This window comes from Macaca thibetana, chromosome 7 (assembly GCF_024542745.1).
Source record: "Macaca thibetana thibetana isolate TM-01 chromosome 7, ASM2454274v1, whole genome shotgun sequence".
Classification (NCBI taxonomy): Eukaryota; Metazoa; Chordata; class Mammalia; order Primates; family Cercopithecidae; genus Macaca; species Macaca thibetana.
Window position 1 is genome coordinate 16,825,492 of NC_065584.1, and position 18,637 is coordinate 16,844,128.

Here is an 18,637-nt window from a genome sequence, read left to right on the forward strand (position 1 = left end):
CCCATATCTCCTTGATGAAGGTCTCACTAGTGGTCTCTGTTCGGCTTCAGGCTTTATCTCTATACAAGCCGTTGGGAACTGGTTACTGCAACCTCACTTAACCCCCAAATAATGCCTGAGGGAAAAGCAAAGCCAGCTCTCGGTACCCTTGAGTCCCTCCTTACCCCATTCCAACCTTGCAGATAGAGGTGAGGCTTAGGCCGGGCGCGGTGGCTCACGCCTGCAATCCCAGCAGTTTGGGAGGCCAAGGTGGGTGGATCACCTGAGGTCAGGATTTCGAGACCAGCCTGGCCAACATGGTGAAACCCCGTCTCTACTGAAAATACAAAAAAATTAGCCGGCTGTCGTAGTACACACCTGTAATCCCAGCTACGCAGGAGGCTGAGGCAGGAGAATTGCCTGAACCTGGGAGGTGGAGGTTGCAGTCAGCTGAGATTGCGCCACTGCACTCCAGCCTGGTGACAGAACAAGACTTTGTCTCCAAAAACAACAAAAAAAGAGAAAATTATTAAATGAACAACTTGGCCTCTGCCCTTGATTAGTTTACTGAGATTCACTACTCATCAAACTCTTATTGAACACCTACTGTGTGCCAGCCACTGGCCTGAGGCCCTGAACTGATGTCTAAGATGCACCTGTAGCTCTTAGCAGACACGGGCACGTGCTCAGGTCTGGGAGTGGCTGTGGGCATCCACCTGAGACCTGGCCCCACACCGAAGACTGTTGGTGTCTCCAGGGTGACTGTGCGGCCCTGCACACCTGGGGCTCTGGGTGAGTCCTGGCTTGCTGGCGGGACTGACAGAATGCCCATGACCTTCCCTTCCTGTGGCTTTTGTGGACCTGCAGGGTGGACACTTGCTGAGCAGCCTTCCCCAGGGAGGGGTTCAGGTCCCCTCCACTGTCCCTCTGTGGGCTCAGCCCTTTTTGCTGTGAGGCCTGGTTCCCTTGAGGAACTGCCCCCCTGGCCCTTGCAGGCCGGAAGCCTAACAGGAAGCAGTGCTTTCTCTGAAGTGAGCCAGCTGCAGCGTGTCCAGCCGACCAGGTGCCGAGTCTTGGGACCCGCAGTAAATGCTGCCTACCCGTCCCTGGCCCACCAGGCCAAGGGAGGTGACTCACCACTGAGTCTCGGGCCCTGAGGCCTGGGGAGGTGGGCTCTGAGACCCTTCGCAGCTGGCTCGCAGCCTGTGACACCCCTTCCTGGCCTCTACTCCAACGCACTCCCAACCGTGCTGAGCCTCCTTTCCACCTGGAATTGCACTTGGGGAGCTCCTGCCACGCTTGGAGAAGTCCCTCAGGCCCGGCCCAGATCTCACTTGCTCTGGACACTCCTCTCAGCGTCCCGGGGGCCTCTCCACACCACCAGGCCAGGACTCAGTGCCACCTGTCCACCCACAGACCTGCAGCCCACAGACCTGCAGCCCACAGACCTACAGCCCACAGACCTGCAGCCCACAGACCTACAGCCCACAGACCTGCAGCCCACAGACCTGCAGTCTTTTGACTCTCTGCGAGTGTGTTGAACTCGCCTGTGTGGAGCTGGCTTCCTGAGAGGCCATTTCCAAGCCCTCTGGGCCGGCCTGATAACATCCCCCTGCCTGGTAGAGTCACTTCCTGCCCTGCCGGGCTCCGGGGACAGGCCAAACCAGCTCTACGCTAATGACTTTCAGGTTACCTTTTCTTGTATCAGGCTTCTCTAGGAACTGTGTGTGTGTGTGTGTGACCAGCGTACTCATCTCTTCTGCCAGTGTAGCGGAAGGATTGTCTTCTCTTCCCACACTTTACTCTCCCATCCTGTTCTTCTAGCCTCTGCGCTGTGTGTGTAGATGTGGGGGGAGGCTTGGCATGAAGCCTGGACTCTGACTACCAAGATTTTCCCAGAATATTGTTTCTGCCAACTTCTTTTGCGCCCCTTCATCTTTGCCTTTTGCCATCTTTGCTTTTCAGTCAAGAGTTCCGAATAGCCAGTGCCTCTGAACTGGGCCACAGTTTAAACCAAGAGAGTTATGGGAGTCGGGAGGAACCAGCAGGAGCCCTGCGGTGGGAATGGAAAGGCCTGGATTCCAGCCCACAGTCATGGCCAGACTATGTCCCAGGCACCCCAGGGGAGCTGAGTCTCCCGAGGCCAGGCTGTTTGGTTGGGCTTCGTCTGTGAAAGGGAGATATGTTGATTGATTGGTTGGTTCCAGAAATATTTATGGAGCCCCTCGTGTGGCCCAAGCACTGGAGCTAGAACATAAGTATGAGGGGATAGATGGAGGTAGGGGCTAGGTGGTAAGTTACAAGGATTTTGGCCTTCACTTGGTGGGGAGGGGGGAACCACTGGAGAGTTCAGAGAGGCGGGGTGACCTGGTATGACTTATATAGGGTCAACTCATTCGTATTTTCTTTTTTTTTTTTTAAGTCGGAGTCTTGCTCTGGCACCCAGGCTGGAGTGCAGTGGTGTGATCTCAGCTCACTGCAACCTCCGCTTCCTGGTTTCAAGCAATTCTCCTGCCTCAGTCTCCCCAGTAGCTGGGATTACAGGTGTGTGCCACCACGTCCAGCTAATTTTTTTGTATTTTTTTTTTTTTTTTGAGACGGAGTCTCGCTCTGTCGCCCAGGCTGGAGCGCAGTGGCCGGATCTCAGCTCACTGCAAGCTCCGCCTCCCGGGTTTACGCCATTCTCCTGCCTCAGCCTCCTGTGTAGCTGGGACTACAGGCGCCCGCCACCTCGCCCGGCTAGTTTTTTGTATTTTTTTAGTAGAGACGGGGTTTCACCGTGTTCGCCAGGATGGTCTCGATCTCCTGACCTCGTGATCCGCCCGTCTCGGCCTCCCAAAGTGCTGGGATTACAGGCTTGAGCCACCGTGCCCGGCCAATATTTTTTTTTTTAGCAGAGATGGGGTTTCACCATGTTGGCCAGGCTGGTCTCGAACTCCTGACCTTAGGTGATCCATTCACCTCTGCCTCCCAAAGTGCTGTGATTACAGGCGTGAGCCACTGTGCCTGGCCTCATCTGTGTTTTCTAGGAGAGGTGTGTGCCCTTCTCTTCTAACCTCACTGCTAGACGGCATCCCTGCCCTGTTACACCTGGCTCTCTGCCTCCCCATGCCTGCACCTGCGCAGCTGCGTCCCTGGGGAGTACCCATCAACCCTGTTGACCACTTGCAAGTGGTGACCACAGACCTGGAGGAGCACCGCCACTCTTCAGTAGGTCGGATTCCCACGCTCCACAGTGTCTGTTCCACACGTTCCTCTCTCCCTTCCTCTGAAAGCCACCCTCGTGCCTAACTCATGACCTTGCCTCATACTTTACTGAGGAAATAAAAGCAATTAGGAAACTACCTTGTTTCATGCCACTAACTCTACCAGCTTTCACCTCTGTCACTGCTTGGGGCCCTCACTCCCTTCAGAGGCCAGTGGCTCCTTCACCTGTGCTCAGAATCCTTTCCGTTCTCACCTTCTCAGGACTGGGCTGCCACAGCCTTCACTTCTCTCCTGACCCTCCCCTTTGGCAGGCACAGGCACTGCACCCTAGACTTCCCTGCTAAAGGCTCCCTGAACCCCCATTGCTGTCTAAGGACTGGCCCAGCCCCCTGCAAACCCTTCCCTGGCAAACCCTCAGTTCAGTGAGTTAGGCTCGTACCCCGCAGTCCCCTGAGATGCCTCATGTTGAGGCTGCCCTCTGATGTTGCTTGTGTGCTGCCAGGTCTAATGGCTACTCTGTGATCTTACACTTGATGTTCCAGCTGCTTGCTTGCTTGCTTTCTCTCTTTCTCTCTCTCTCTCTCTCTCTCTCTCTCTCTCTCTCTCTGTCTTTCTTTGATGGACTTTTCACTCTTGTTGTCCAGGCTGGAGTGCAACGGCACGATCTCGGCTCACTGCAACCTCCACCTCCAGGGTTCAAGTGATTCTCCTGCCTCAGCCTCTTGAGTAGCTGGGATTACAGGTGCGCGCCACCATGCCTGGCTAATTTTTTTTTTTTTAGTAGAGATGGCGTTTTAACAAGTTGGCCAGGCTGGTCTCGAACTCCTGACCTCAGGTGATCCACCCGCCTCGGCCTCCCAAAGTGCTGGGGTTACAGGTATGAGCCACCGCGCCCGGCGTTCCAGCAGCTTTCAATGCACTCGAATACCCCTCTTTCCAGAAACCCTTCCTAATCTTGGTTTCCCTCAGATCTGGGCATGACTGACTCCATCTCCTCATTGAAGCTAGACGCCCTGCCCTTAAGTCTTTCCCTGATCTGACCACTCAGTCCACAGAAGCCCCAGTCACCCTCTTTTAATTCGGTAGCAGACATGGTCGTGGTTTCTCTTCCCAGGTCCTTCCCGCTCAGTCTTTGATCTGGACTTAATTTCTCAACTTGGATATTGAATGCCGTCTCACATTTCACTTGGTGCAAACAGAGCTCTTGGTTTTATTCCTCCTCACCTCAGTAAATGGTAACATTTCACCACTCTCTGCTCCATTGTGCTATCTCAAATCGAGGATTTATCTTCAACCCCTCTCCTTTCCTCATCCTGTGTGCTTGTTTCCTGTGACTGCTGTAACAAATTATCACTCATTTGCTGGCTGCAGACAATGCACATGTCTTCTCTCAGCGTTCTGGAGGTCACAGCCAGAAATGGGTTTCACTGGGCTAACTTCAGGTGTCAGTGGTTTTGCGTTCCTTCCGGGGGTTCTTGGGGAGGACCTGTATTGTGCCTTTTCCAGCTTCTAGAGGTCACCGACGCTGCATAGTGCCATCTTTTTTTTTTTTTTGGATAGGGTCTTGCTCTGTCTTCCAAGCTGGAGTGCAGTGGTGTGATCATGGCTCACTGCAGCCTCAACCTCCCAGGCTCAAGTGATCCTCCTGCCTCAGCCTCCCTAGTAGCTTGGACTACAAGGCGTGCACCACCAATCCTAGCTAATTTTAAAAATTTTTATAGAGACAAGGTCTCACTATGTTGCCTAGCCTGGTCTCAAACTTCCGGGCACAAGCAATCCTCCTGCCTCAGCCTCCCAAAGTTCTGGGATTATAGGTATGAGCCGTTGTGCCCAGTCACCTTCCTGCTTCTTTAAAGCCAGAGGTTTAGTGTCCTCTAGTCTTTCTCCCTACTTCCGTCCTAACATCTCCTTGGACTCTGACCTTCTAACTTCCCTTTTCTAAGGACCCAGTGGGCCCACCCAAATAATCCAGGATAATTCTCCTATCTCAAGATCCTTAATTACATCTTAATTACAAAAGTCCCTTTTGCCATGCAAAACAACATATCCACAGGCTTTGAGATGAGGATGTGGACATCTCTGGGGGCCGTGATTCTGTCTACCACACCTCCAGTTTAATCCATTAGTAAGTCTTGTTTTCTTTCACCTTCAAATGATGTCCCCACTCAGTCTATTTCTCTCTTTCTGCGTGTTTCTCACCTGGTCCTGCCCACCTCTCACCTGACTACTACAGTAACCTCCTAACCATTTGTAGCCTTGCCTCCAGCCCCGCCCTGGGTCTGTTCTCCACAGGGCTGACGGAGGCATCTTTTAAAAACTTCAGTCAGAGCACTTCATCTCCCTGCTTAAAAACCTTCAGACTCTCAATTGCACTTCACATGAATGCCACAGTCTGCGCTTACCTGCCCGTCTGCCTATCTCCACCCCAATGCCCTTCCTTCCCCCCAGCCACAGGGGCCTTCTTGCTGTTCCTGGAACACACCAGCTCTGTTCCCAGCTCAGGGCCTTTCCAGGAGCTTATCCATCTCCTGGAATGCTCTTCCCTCAGATCTGGGCATGACTGACTCCATCTCCTCATTGAAGCTGGACGCCCTGCCCTTGAGTCTTTCCCTGATCTGACCACTCAGTCCACAGTAGCACCAGTCACCCTCTTTTAATTCTCTGCACAGCTCTTACCACTGTCTGGCCCTTTTCTGGTTTCTCTCTTTGTCTTCTCTGTCTAGAGTGTAAGCTTCTTGAGGGTAGAGACCTACGAGGTCCTGTTCATAGCTGTAAGTCCTTGGTGCTGGCAGGTGCTGAATGAATGGGGGTGATGTGCAAAGTGCCACCAGGACCCTGATAGCCCAGGCTGAGGGAGCAAGGGAAGCTGCTCCAAGCTGACCTGAAATGTGTCTTAAAGGATGCCTGGGATTTTGGCAGGAGAAGGGAGGGAGGCATGACATGTCCAAGCACCCTTGGGTAAGTCAGATGGCCATGGCCTTGGAAAGATGCTGAGCACCTGGAGCATGGGTGCGTGGGGCTAGAGGCCCAGGGAGAGTGGGAGACGGGCTCTCAGTAGTGATCGCAGATGTAAAACTCCTTCCTTGGCTCTGAGATGATGGATTGAGCCAGGGAACCCCTCTGGGGCTGCCAGAGTAGCCACTCTAGACCAAGAGCACGCAGTAACATGGGTCATCTTTGTTCTTTTTAAATTATCTGGTTCATGTTTTGTGTAGGTAATGAATGTACTTGGTAATGCAAATGGAATTACAGGGTACATGGTGAAAACAGCTTCCTACATCGTGTCCATGGCCTCTTGCTCCTTTCCATAGGAACAGCCACTCTTAAGACTCCCCAGGGGGTCCTTTAGGAAGTATTCTGAATATCTGCACATTTATAAGAAAACATGGTATTGGTTTTTTTTTTCTTTTTTTTGAGATGGAGTTTCACTCTGTCGCCCAGACTGGAGTGCAGTGGTGCAATCTCGGCTCACTGCAACCTCTGCCTCCCAGATTCAACCAGTTCTCCTGCCTCAGCCTCCTGAGTAGCTGGGATTACAGGCGCCTGCCACCATACCAGCTGATTTTTGTATTTTTAGTAGAAACGGGGTTTTGCCTTGTTGGCCAGGCTGGTCTTGAACTCCTGACCTCAGGTGAGTGTTGGGATTACAGGTGTGAGCCACCTCGTCTGGCCTGTTGTTGTTTTTTACACACAATAGTGACCATATACCCTCTTTTGTATCTTGCTTTTTTCAACTCTCTTTGTGATTGTTAGCTATTGCTGCATAACAAACCATCCCAAAGCTTAGTGCCCTAAAACAATCACCTTGTATTATTTCTCATGATTCTGGGCTTGCCAGGGCTCGCTCATGCATTGGTGGCCAGCTGTGGGTCAGCCCGGTGACTTTGCTGCTCTTGGCTGGGCTCTCTTATGCTTACGGAGCCTTGCCTAGACAGCTCAGCTCTACTCCATGAGGCCTTTTATTGTTCAGCAGTTTGGCCTGGGCTAGGAACGGGCTGGCTTAGGCATGTTCTCATGGTGGTCACAGAGAAACAAGAGGGAAGAAGTGAGTAAGCCCTTTTCTAAGCCTCTGCGTGCATTAACATTTCCACTGTTCCATCAGTCAGAGCAAGCCCTGGGGCCAAGCCCAGGGTCAGTGCAAGAGGCCACAAAGCATGGGATTCAGGAAGCATGAAGACATGGCCTTTCCCGCAGCCAGGCCACTGCGGAGTGGTATGGAGATCTGCTGCATGTGTTCATGGATGCGCCGTCCTGCTGCATGGGGTGCACCATAACTCAGTGAACAGGTCTCCTGTCAAGGACCGTGTAGGTTGTTTCCTATCTTTTGCTATTACCAGTAGGGCTGTATGTAGTAAACATCCATATCTGTACGTCTTTGTGCTGAAGAGTGCATATATCTATGGGATAGCTACCTAAAACTGGAATTTCTGGGTCAGCTGGTATGGGAGTATGTCAGTTGCTTCATGGAAATTGCTACATTGCCCCCTGGAGACACTTATGCTAATTTATACCTCTACCAGCATGACACAGCAGTGTCTGTTTTCCTGTTAGCATTCTGGAGGCAGGGGGATCACAAGTACTGCAAATGCTGGGTTACTCAGGATTACAGGAAGCCCAGTAAACGAGGGGCTGCAGTTCACTCAGTTCATTCTGAGACTTTTTTTTTTCTTTAGACTAATCTCACTCTGTCGCCCAGGCTGGAGTACAGTGGAGCGATCTCGGCTCACTGCAACCTCCGCCTCCCAGGTTCAAGTGATTCTCCTGCCTCAGCCTCCCGAGTAGCTGGGATTAACAGGTGTATGCCACCACACCCAGATACTTTTTGTATTTTTTTTAGTAGAGATGGGGTTTCACCACATTGGCCAGGCTGGTCTCGAACTCCTGACTTCATGATCCACCCACCTTGGACCCCCAAAGTGTTGGGATTACAAGCGTGAGCCACTGCGGTCAGGAGTTCGAGACCAGCTTGGTCAGGAGTTCGAGACATTCTTGGTGCGAGCTTTGTCTCCTCTCCCACCCCCATCCAATACACATCTTCATTACAGCCTGTATCGTGTTGAATGGTCTTGAGAGACTGGGGCATCATGAGGGAAGGGACTGTGTCTCTTAATTCTGAGGAAAAACTTTTTTCTCCATTGAACATTTTCCTGCACCGTGCTCTCCCAGTTGCTGCTTTTGTTGTTGTTGACACGGAGTCTTGCTCTGTCGACTAGGCTGGAGTGCAGTGGCACAATCTCGGCTCACTGCAACCTCTGTGTCCCAGTTTTAAGTGATTCTCCTGCCTCAGCCTCCCGAGTAGCTGGAATTACAGGCGTGCACCCCCATGCCTGGCTAATTTTTGTATTTTTTATAGAGACAGGGTTTCTCCATATTGACCAGGCTGGTCTTGAACTCCGGACCTCAAGCAATCCGCCTGTCTTGGCCTCCCAAAGTGCTGGGATTACAGGCATGGGCCACCGCAGCCTGCCCCCAGCTGCTGCTGAGGGAACTGAGCACTTTCCACATCTTGGCATCATGACTCTGGTGCATTCCCCCAGCATCAGGAGATCAGAGAAACACAAAGGCCCTGAATCCTGCATAGCACTTGGGTAGCAGTTTTTACACCTCTCTGCAACTATGAAACCCATTGTTTAAATCAAAATTTGGCAAGCCTGGGGTGTAAAACCAAAGCAGCAGGAGAAGTGCAGGGTCTGGGGATTCTGCAAAGGCCCTCATTGGGTTCCAGGAATTCTGTTTGGAGACCAGTAAACTTGAGGACTTGAAGTTGGTGGGGTGTTACCAGATAGGAGTTCTCAGCCTGAAGCTGGTTTCTTGTTTGGGAGATCTCGGTAAAGGTCAGAATCACAGTGACTTAGCAAGTAGAACAGGATAGTTCATTGTTTCACTCTCATATGATTAATTGACCGTAAGCAGTTGGGGGCTCGGTGGCAGCTCCTGGTGTTGGGGATCTAGTAAGCCTCCTTGTGTGGTGCTGCTCTGCTCTGCTTATCCTCAATAGGTAGCTTCTAGCTTGTGGTCTCAGATGGGCTGCCATTTTCCATCAGCACTGCCATGGTCCAGCCTGTGGGGGAGGGTGAACAGGGACTGGCCGGCAAGCCCATTCCCTCTAAAGGCCGAGCCCAGAAGCTGTGTGCAACACCTCTGCTCCCGTCCCATTGTCATCATGTAGTCATGTGGCAGCATGTCGCCACCAGGGAGCCTTGGAAGTGTAGTCTTTAGCTGGACAGCCATGTGCCCAGATAAAACGTGGGAATTTTAATACTAAAGGAAGAAGGGGAGAGTGAATATTCTGGGACAACAAGCAGACTCTGCCACAGGCAGTGACCGCCCTAACTGCAGGGAGGATGCAGATGCCTTCCCCATCATCTGATTAATTCACCATTTATTGAGCGTGGACTCTGTGTCAGATGTTGTGCACAACACACAGGTTCTTCCTTTAGGCCTCGTCCTTACAGTCTAGAAGGGGCAGACAGATTGATAAACACCCATGGTGCTCAGGGTTCCTGGGGCTGCTAGAGGTGGTTTGGGATGGGGCACCTGGAGGAGAGGTCGGCAGTGCTTGGAATATTAGTAGGTGTTTACTAAGTAGTGGTGAGTGGTGTCCTCAGGATGCTGAGCATTCCAAAGGGGTGGCACATGTGACCCTGGGCCAGGACCTGTCTTTCATTGCTGAGGGCTTTGGATGTCTTGCTGTGGCGGGGGTGCTGAGTCGGCAGGCTGGGAGGGGAAGCATTGGCGTCTGGGCGTTCTGATCCCAGCTTGAGTCTCCAGCTTTCTACCCACATCCAATTCCCCTGCCATTTGGCTGTCTCTGCTTTCCTGGACTGTGTGCTGTGGCTTTGGCTGTGCTGTTCCTTCAGCCTGGTCTGCCCTTCCCTCTGCTCTGCCGGCCCAGGTCCTACTCATCCTTTCAGGCCCAGCTGGGAGGTGTGTTCACTCTGGGCCATAGAGTTTTCCCGCTGAGAACTCGGTAGCTGTAGCCCACAGTCTGTCAATGGAATTGGGGCTCTGAGAGGGTTAGTCACGTGCCCCCACAGCTAGAATAGGTAGCAGGGGTCCTGATCTCCCATTGTTTCTGCTCCCTGGCTTGGAGATTCTGCCCAGAGGAGCCATTTTCAGATGCAGGGTCCCTGTGGCAGGGAGGTGAGGAGAGGTGGGGTTGTGAGGAGGGGCGGGGAGAGAGGGGTCCTCCATTCAGGCCAAAAGAGGCACTTTCTTGGAATTGCTTCCCAGAATTCATGAGGTTAAATCACTGGGCCAAAGTCACCGAGTGACAAACTTGGGTTTAAATCTAGGACTCTGAATCCCAAGTTCTATATAATTTTATTTTTTGGAATTTTAAAATATACAAAAAAGAAGTTCCACATAGATGGACAATCTTACCACTCAGAAATAACCACTATTAATATCCTGGTATATATACTTCCAGTTTTTAAAGAAGAGTTACTTGTTTTTTTTTTTTTTCTAAAAGTGATATAAAAGGATTTTGCTCAATGTAAATAATTTAAACCACAAAGATGAGAATTTAAAAATTATCCCAAATCCTATCATTCAGAAATTCCTATTGTTTACATTAAGTGATAATCGTTTTAGACATCTTTGTAGGGACATAGACAGATATGAAGGTAGATATTTAGACGTACTTCTATAAACAGTGATCATATTGCTGTCCAGTATGATAGCTACTAGCTACATGTAGCTATTGACCACTTGAAATGTACAGGTTAGAGCTGATATGTGCTGTGAGTGTAAAATACACACAAGATTTGGAAAACTTAATATGAAAAAGGAATGTAAGATCTCATTAGTATTTTAAAAATATTGATTGCATGTTGACCTGATAGTATTTTTTTTTTTTTTTTTTTTTTTGAGAAGGAGTCTCGCTCTGTCGCCTAGGCTGGGGTGCAGTGGCGTGATCTTGGCTCACTGCAAGCTCCGCCTCCCGGGTTCATGCCGTTCTCCTGCCTCAGGCTCCCGAGTAGCTGGGACTACAGGTGCCCACCACCACGCCTGGCTAATTTTTTGTACTTTTAGTAGGGACGGGGTTTCACCATGTAGGCCAGGATGGTCTCGATCTCCTGACCTCATGATCCACCTGCCTTGGCCTCCCAAAGTGCTGGGATTACAGGCATGAGCCACTGTGCCTGGCCGACCTGATAGTATTTTGGTTATATTTAGTTAAATCAAATCTGTGATTTAAATTAATTCCACCTTTTTTTTTTTTCTTGCGATGTTGCCCAGGCTGGTCTCAAACGATCTGCCTATCTAGGCCTCCTAAAGTGTTGAGAGCCACTGAGCCCTGTCTTCTTTTCCTTTTTTAATATGGCTATTACAATTTATAATTTATAAATTTACAATTTATAAATTATAAATTTACAATTTATAAATTATAAATTTACAATTTATAAATTAAGGCCAGGCTTAGTGGCTCATGCCTGTAATCCCAGCACTTTGGGAAGCCGAGATGGGCGGATCACCTGAGGTCCAGGAGTTCAAGACCAGCCTGGCCAACATGGCAAAACTCCATCTCTGCTAAAAATGCAAAATTAGCTGGGCATGATGGTGGGTGCCTGTAATCCCAGCTACTCTGAGACTGAGGCAGGAGAACTGCTTGAACTCAGGCGAAGTTTGCAGTGAGCCGAGATCGCGCCATTGCACTCCAGCCTGGGCAACAAGAACGAAACTGTCTCAAAACAAAACAAAACAACAAAAATTTTAAATTATATATGTGGCTTGCATATATTTCTATTGAACAGCACTGGTCTATTATTATAGTATTAATAATTTTATTAATAAATATTAAAGGGAAAAAAGAAATGAAAATGAATTTAGAGGATTTTTTTTTTTTTTTTTTTTTTTTTGAGACGGAGTCTCGCTCTGTCGCTAGGCTGCAGTGCAGTGGCACGATCTCGGCTCACTGCTACCTCCGCCTCCCAGGTTCATGCCATTCTCCTGCCTCAGCTTCCCGAGTAGCTGGGATTACAGGTGCCCACCACCAGGCCTGGCTAATTTTTGTATTTTTAGTAGAGACGGGGTTTCACCATGGTTGCCAGGATGGTCTCAATCTCTTGACCTCGTGATCTGCCCGCCTTGGCCTCCCAAAGTGCTGGGATTATAGGTGTGAGCCACCACACCCTGCCTAAAGGAATTTTGAGCTCTAAATAAATGGTTCTTCATTATTTCCTGAGAGTTCACTAAAATTTAAACAAATATTTGAAAAATAGTAAAAGATTAGATTTTTTTTTTTTTTTTTAAAGCACATGGTACAGTGTTTTGAAAGATAAAGGCATGGCACTCTGAAGCTCCTCCCAATTTCTGATATATGATTGTTTTTGCAATGCATTGCTTTCTAACATTCATATTCTGTTCTGTGCCTCTAATTCTTGTGGGCATTTAGTATTCTGTAAGAAACACTCAGGCCTTTGCCTCCATGTCCTTCGTTCCTGAGTCCTGGGTTTCTTTATGAGCTGGGTTTCATTTCTAGAGAAGGGCTTGTGTGTCTGGGAGGAGGCTGCTTGTTGCCTTTGTGTCTGGCTGGTGTCTGGACCGGCCCCACGCACTGGGGTCGCACTTTGTACCCCAGTGCACTCTGTATGCACCACTTCATTGTCTTCTGGCGTTGGACGCTGCTGTGGCCTTGCCTGATTTCCTCTTTTTTTTAAGTCAGAGTCCCGCTCTGTCGCCCAGGCTAGAGTGCAGTGGTGCGATCTCGGCTCACTGCAAATTTCACTCCCGGGTTCAAGTGATTCTCTTGCCTCAGCCTCCCTAGTAGCTGGGATTACAGGTGCACACCGCCATGCCTGGCTAATTTTTTTGTATTTTTAGTAGATACAGGGTTTCACCACATTGGCCAGGCTGGTCTCAAACTCCTGACCTCAGGTGATCCCCCCGCCTCAGCCTCCCAAAGTGTTGGGATTACAGGCATGAGCCACCACACCTGGCCAGATTTGCTTTTTCTTCTTGGGCGTCTAATGAGTTCTTGAGTTCAGTAACTGAACTCAGCCCTGTTTTCGTGTTTCTTGACTCCGCCAGGACTCTAGGTCTCATCTCTAAAAGGTTATTTTAGGCTTCCCAGTACATAGACAGAGCACTGCTAAGACCTATAGATTCAGCAGTTTTGGGCCAATTGCTCAGAACATGTGGAAAAGGCCTTTGTTTTAGCTCTTGGCCTTTGGTGGACTTACCACCCGGAATCTTAGGGGGTCTTCAGTGATGGCTTTTTGAATTAATTTTAAATTGCATATGTAATAGGTAAATCTATTCTTTTTAGGACCAGGATGTTAAAGACAAAGCGAAAGTCCATTCTTGCCACCAACCCCAGTTGAGGTCCCCTCCCCAGCACCCCAGCTGTAACTACTATCATGGGCTTAAGATATGTCCTTCCAGACCTTTTAAAACTGATTTTATATTTTAATACAAGTATGTTCTGTCCCATCCCAGAAAAATAGACCATGCTTAGGCTGGTATATGAGTTGTTCTGGGTTTATTCAGAACAGTCTGGGGGTTGGTGTGGATTCCAAAGAGCTGCTCCTGGAGTGAACTTTTCATTCAAATTAAGCCAATACAGACATCAGCAAGTTATAACCATAAGTAGTATGCTGTCAGGAGTCAAAGCTTCATGCAAGCATTCCCAGGTATCTGTATAGTTATGACTTTTAGACAGAAGCAGATGAACACTCTGTTACTCTGCAAGAATACAGACTTGCGTTCAGGTCATTTTGACACAGACTCATTTTAAGATCCGGCTGTACAGACATTCCACCAGCTCCATAGAACGCAGCAAAGAGCTGGGGATTTCATCGCGCCTCTCCTGAAAATACATAACACTGGGGTTTGTGTGTGTTTTATAAAGATCATAGTGAATACCTCATAAGCCACCTTTGTTTTTTTCCTACTGAACTTGAGCTCTCTCCATGTAAATATGTATCTACTGGCAGCCAGGCACGGTGGTCATCCCGGTAATCCCAGCACTTTCGGAGGTTGAGGTGGGCGGATCACCTGAGGTTAGGAGTTTGAGACCAGCCTGGCTAACATGGTGAAACCCTGTTTCTACTAAAAATACAAAAAGTTAGCCGGGCGTGATGGCATGTGCCTGTAATCCCAGCTACTTGGGAGGCTGAGGCAGGAGAATCACCTGAACCTGGGAGATGGAGGTTGCGGTGAGCTGAGATTGCGCCACTGCACTCCAGCCTGAGCAACAAGAGCAAAACTCCGTCTCAAAAAAAAAAAAAAAGTATCTACTGGCAAAGAAACGACTGAGTGCTTGAGTTAGCACCTATTTGAGTACATGCTACTGGAACATTCTTTAAATGAACTGAATTCACTATGAGGTGGTGTCCACTTAGACCCTGTGAAGGCTATGATGTTCCAGAAGGGCCTTGCTGGGGGCCTGGAGCCTCGGGGTGTGGTGGTTCTGGAGTCCTTTGAGTTGGAGGTGGTTCCTACATGCATTCCTTGCTCCCACTTTGTTCTCACTTTGTTTGGCTTCTCACTTTGTTTTTGTAGATGACATGGCAGAACTTCTCCTCGGGGAGTCGAAGCTGGAGCAGTACCTGAAGGAACACCCTCTGAGGCAGGGGGCCAGTCCCCGAGGCCCCAAGCCCCAGCTGACTGAGGTCCGCAAGCATCTGACCGCCGCCCTGGACCGAGGGAACCTTAAGGTACCATGGGCCTCTGGGCTGAGGCGACACTTCTTCACCTGCACACCGCCGTGGCTTATCTTCTTAGAAGCGGACCAGCTCCCAGTTGGGTGGATGTGCCAGTCTCTAGGATGGTTGACCACTGCGGGGGCTTCTGGGCCAACAGGGTCTCTCTAATAAGAGTCTTCAATGACACGCCATGTGCACAATGCCACTTATCTCTCAGATGCTTGAACTAAAGCTATCCAATATAACCCAGAGCTTAACCTGACATGTTACCCAGTTCTAGAACAGAGAGAAGTTAATCACAAGGGGTGCTCAGCGCACAGCTTCCTGCTCATCAGTGTAACAAGCCACTGTGGCCCAGAGCTGTGGGAGGTTCCATACTGGTGCCAGCAGGCCTGGCGTCACGGGTGGGAGGCGGCCAGGAACTTCCCCGCATCTCAGCAAAGACCCTCACCCTCTGGCACAGGGAATCTTAGGCGCTGCCCCCTATGTGTCCATTCTGTTTTCTGGTCTCATTGCACCCAGGTTTCCTTTCCCTCTCACGTGGCTTTCCTTCCTTTCTTCTGGGACTCCTCATTCAGTTCCTTTTGCTTTTCATGGGGGTCATCTCCTCTTCCCGCCCTGCCCTTCTGCCCCCTGGGTGGCTCACACTCCCCTGGCTCTAGACACTTCCCCTAGTTCAGATGGCTGTCTGTGGCCTGCTCCATCCTGCCCCTCTTCCCCAGGATGTATTTCCCACTGAGGACAGTCTTTGGTGAACTTCTGGAGCTCTGACTTCTGTTTCCTCTTAACTTTGATGACTTCTTTCTCATTTTTCTTCTCTTCCTGTCTTGGAATCCTGTGAGGCTCCGTGTTTGGTCTTTGTTCTTGTTGGCGTGTGCATGCTTTCCCATGGGAAGCCATGCTTTCTTTGCCTTTACCTTTCATATCTGTGCTGCAAACTCAAGCCTGCTCCCGACTTGCTGTGTGACTCCAGGGAGGTTACTTGCCTCTCTGCAGCTCAGTTCCTTTAGGTTTGAATGGGGTGGGCTCTTAAAGGGGTGAGCTTGGACCTTCCCGGCTCCTGCATGTTCTAAGCCTGTGAGCTTTCAATTTGAGCTGTTCCTCCTCTTGGTCATCGGCCACCTCCTTGGCCCTGTTGCAGTGGAGGGCCTGGGCAACCTTTGAGTAAGTTAATATTGGTGTTGGTCAGTTGTGCAGCAACAGGCTTTTGGAAACCCTGATAGAGAGCTGCTTTCAAAATGGTCTCTGTGTATGTTGTCTGCACGGGACACAGCTCCAGGCTGCTAGGAGGTGGCTGGAGAGTGTCACCTCAACATAGGGACCCCGCCCCAGGCCCCCAGGGGGTGGCCGGAGAGGTCGCCTCAGCGTAGGGATCCCAGGTACTTAAGGACTCCCTGCTGCATTTGGGCTTCAAAAACCAGGTCTTCTCTTTCCCCATTCAGTTTCTCTGTAAGGACCATGCCACGCTTTGGTGTGTGGCAGATCACTTGAGGCTAGGAGTTCAATACCAGCCTGGCCAACATGGCGAAACCCTGTCTCCATCTCATATGTTGTTTTTTTTTGAGACGGAGTCTCGCTCTGTCGCCCAGGCTGGAGTGCAGTGGCCGGATCTCGGCTCACTGCGAGCTCCACCTCCCGGGTTCACGCCATTCTCCTGCTTCCGCCTCCCGAGTAGCTGGGACTACAGGCACCCACCACCACACCCGGCTAATTTTTTGTATTTTTAGTAGAGACGGGGTTTCACCATGTTAGCCAGAATGGTCTCCATCTCCTCACCTTGTGATCTGCCCACCCTGGCCTCCCAAAGTGCTGGGATTACAGGTATGAGCCACCACGCCCGGCCTCATCTCATATGTTCTTAACCAATGACATGATGACATAGGTGGACACAGGGGTAGGTCTTGATCTGGGGACACAGGTAGTAGGTCTTGATCAGCAGGAGAGGGTGAAGGGACAGCAGGCACATGGGCCGCAGCTCACAGAGATGACCAGCCGGACTCAAGTGTCCTGCTGGGAGGTGTGAGGGGAGATATCTGGCTCATTTCTTTCCCCCGTCTACCCGCCCCCCAACTTCATGTTGAAAAATTCACCTTTCATTTCACCAGGTGTTGATAGGTTTTGCTTTCCATCCTCTACAACGCCATGTGGTAGTAAGCACATTGAATTTATTTTAGTATTTATTTATTTATTTTTTGAGACAGAATGTTGTTCTGTCGCCCAGATGCCATCTCAGCTTACTGCAACCTCCACCTCCCAGGTTCAAGCAATTCTTCTGCCTCAGCCTCCCGAGTAGCTATGACTACAGGTGTGTGCCGCCACACCTGGCTAATTTTTGTGTTTTTAGTAGAGACGGGGTTTCACCATGTTGGCCAGGCTGGTCTCGAACTCCTGACCTTAGGTGATCTGCCTACGTCGGCCTGTAATCCCTCCGAAAGTGCTGGGATTACAGGCCTGGGCCACTGCACGAAGCTGTTGAATTTAATTCAAGTTAAAATTCTTGAGTCTGAGTCCAGTTCTGGATTTATAGGCTGTGTGATTTTGGGATGTTACTTAACCTCTCTGAGCTTCATGTTTCTCAGCTGCAGGCCTACTTAGCCCAAGATTGTTTTGAGGCTCAAATGGAGAAATTCTTTCAAAGCTGTATAGCACTAGATACACATCATTTCTTGCTATGTTATTAGTTGCTACCTAGAGAGTTTTTTTCTCCCATTGCTGTTTTTCACCTTCCTCCATCTTGTAAAGAATGTTCCAAAGCCACACATCTTTTGCATGGGTGTGCTGTCCTACTCACACTGACTAATGTGAAACTTTCTCTTTCCTTGAGCTTAAGTCCAGCTTGTCTTAAGTGAATTGAGGCTGGGAAGACCAGAGCCAGCCAGGTGGGACGGAAAGAGTCCTGGACGAGGAGTCAGGACATCTGGCTTCTGATTCAAGGCAAGAAAATGGTCCTTATTGTGAGCAAGGTGGCCCCTGACACCGTGTTAGGGTTGTTCTCCCACTGCCCCAGCAGCCGAGGCACCCTGGCCAAGCCGTTTCCTGTGCTTGGGTGCAGATTGGACTCCCCCAAGGAGGCTCTCCCAGTGTCCAAACTGTGCCTCTAGGCTTGCAATTTTCTTCAAGCTTTTTCTCCGCCTGGCCCTCCAGTTTGCTTTCGTTTTTTTTCCCCCTTTGGTAAAATATACATAACATACAACCTAACGTTATAGCTCTTTGTAAGTGTACAGTATAGTAGCATTAAGTATGTTATCATTGTCACCACCCTCCATCTCCAGGCTCATCTTCCCAAACTGAACCTCTTGTGATGTATCCATTAATGCTAACTCCTCATTTCCCCCTCCTCCTTCAATTCGCCTTTAATCCAGCGGTTCTCAGAGGCTGGAAGCTTGGGGAAGGAGGAAAGACTTCCCAGAATGTCCTAGGAAATGTGTTCAAAATACCCAAGCCTGGCCCGTCCCCCACCCGGGTGGAGAACCCCTGTGGTGGATGCTTTTTTTTTTTTGAGACAGAGTCTCGCTCTGTCATCCAGGCTGGAGTGCAGTGGCATGATCTCGGCTCACTGCATCCTCTGCCTCCCGGGTTCAAGCGATTCTTGTGCCTCAGCCTCCTGAGTAGCTGGGATTACAGGTGTGCACCACCACGCACCACTAATGTTTGTATTTTTAGTAGAGATGGGGTTTCACCATGTTGGCCAGGCTGGTCACGGACTTCTGGCATCAAATGATCTGCCTGCCTCAGCCTCCCAAAGTGCTGGGATTATAGGTGTGAGCCACCGCACGCGGCCTGGATGCTTTTTTTCTCTTTTC

At 50.0% G+C, this 18,637-nt stretch overlaps 1 protein-coding gene across 4 annotated transcripts in view; it reads left to right on the plus strand.

The window, feature by feature from the left end:
- The window catches only part of TTC7B (tetratricopeptide repeat domain 7B), a 271,924-nt gene that overhangs the window by 10,960 nt on the left and 242,327 nt on the right, over positions 1–18,637 (plus strand). For 3 of the 4 annotated variants that reach the window (XM_050799034.1, XM_050799035.1, XM_050799036.1), the window contains exon 2: positions 14,692–14,846. In XM_050799034.1, coding sequence (XP_050654991.1) covers positions 14,692–14,846 — 155 coding nt within the window. Of the gene's footprint in view, positions 1–14,691; positions 14,847–18,637 lie in introns of those variants that run through there. The other variant, XM_050799037.1, reaches the window with a different exon arrangement.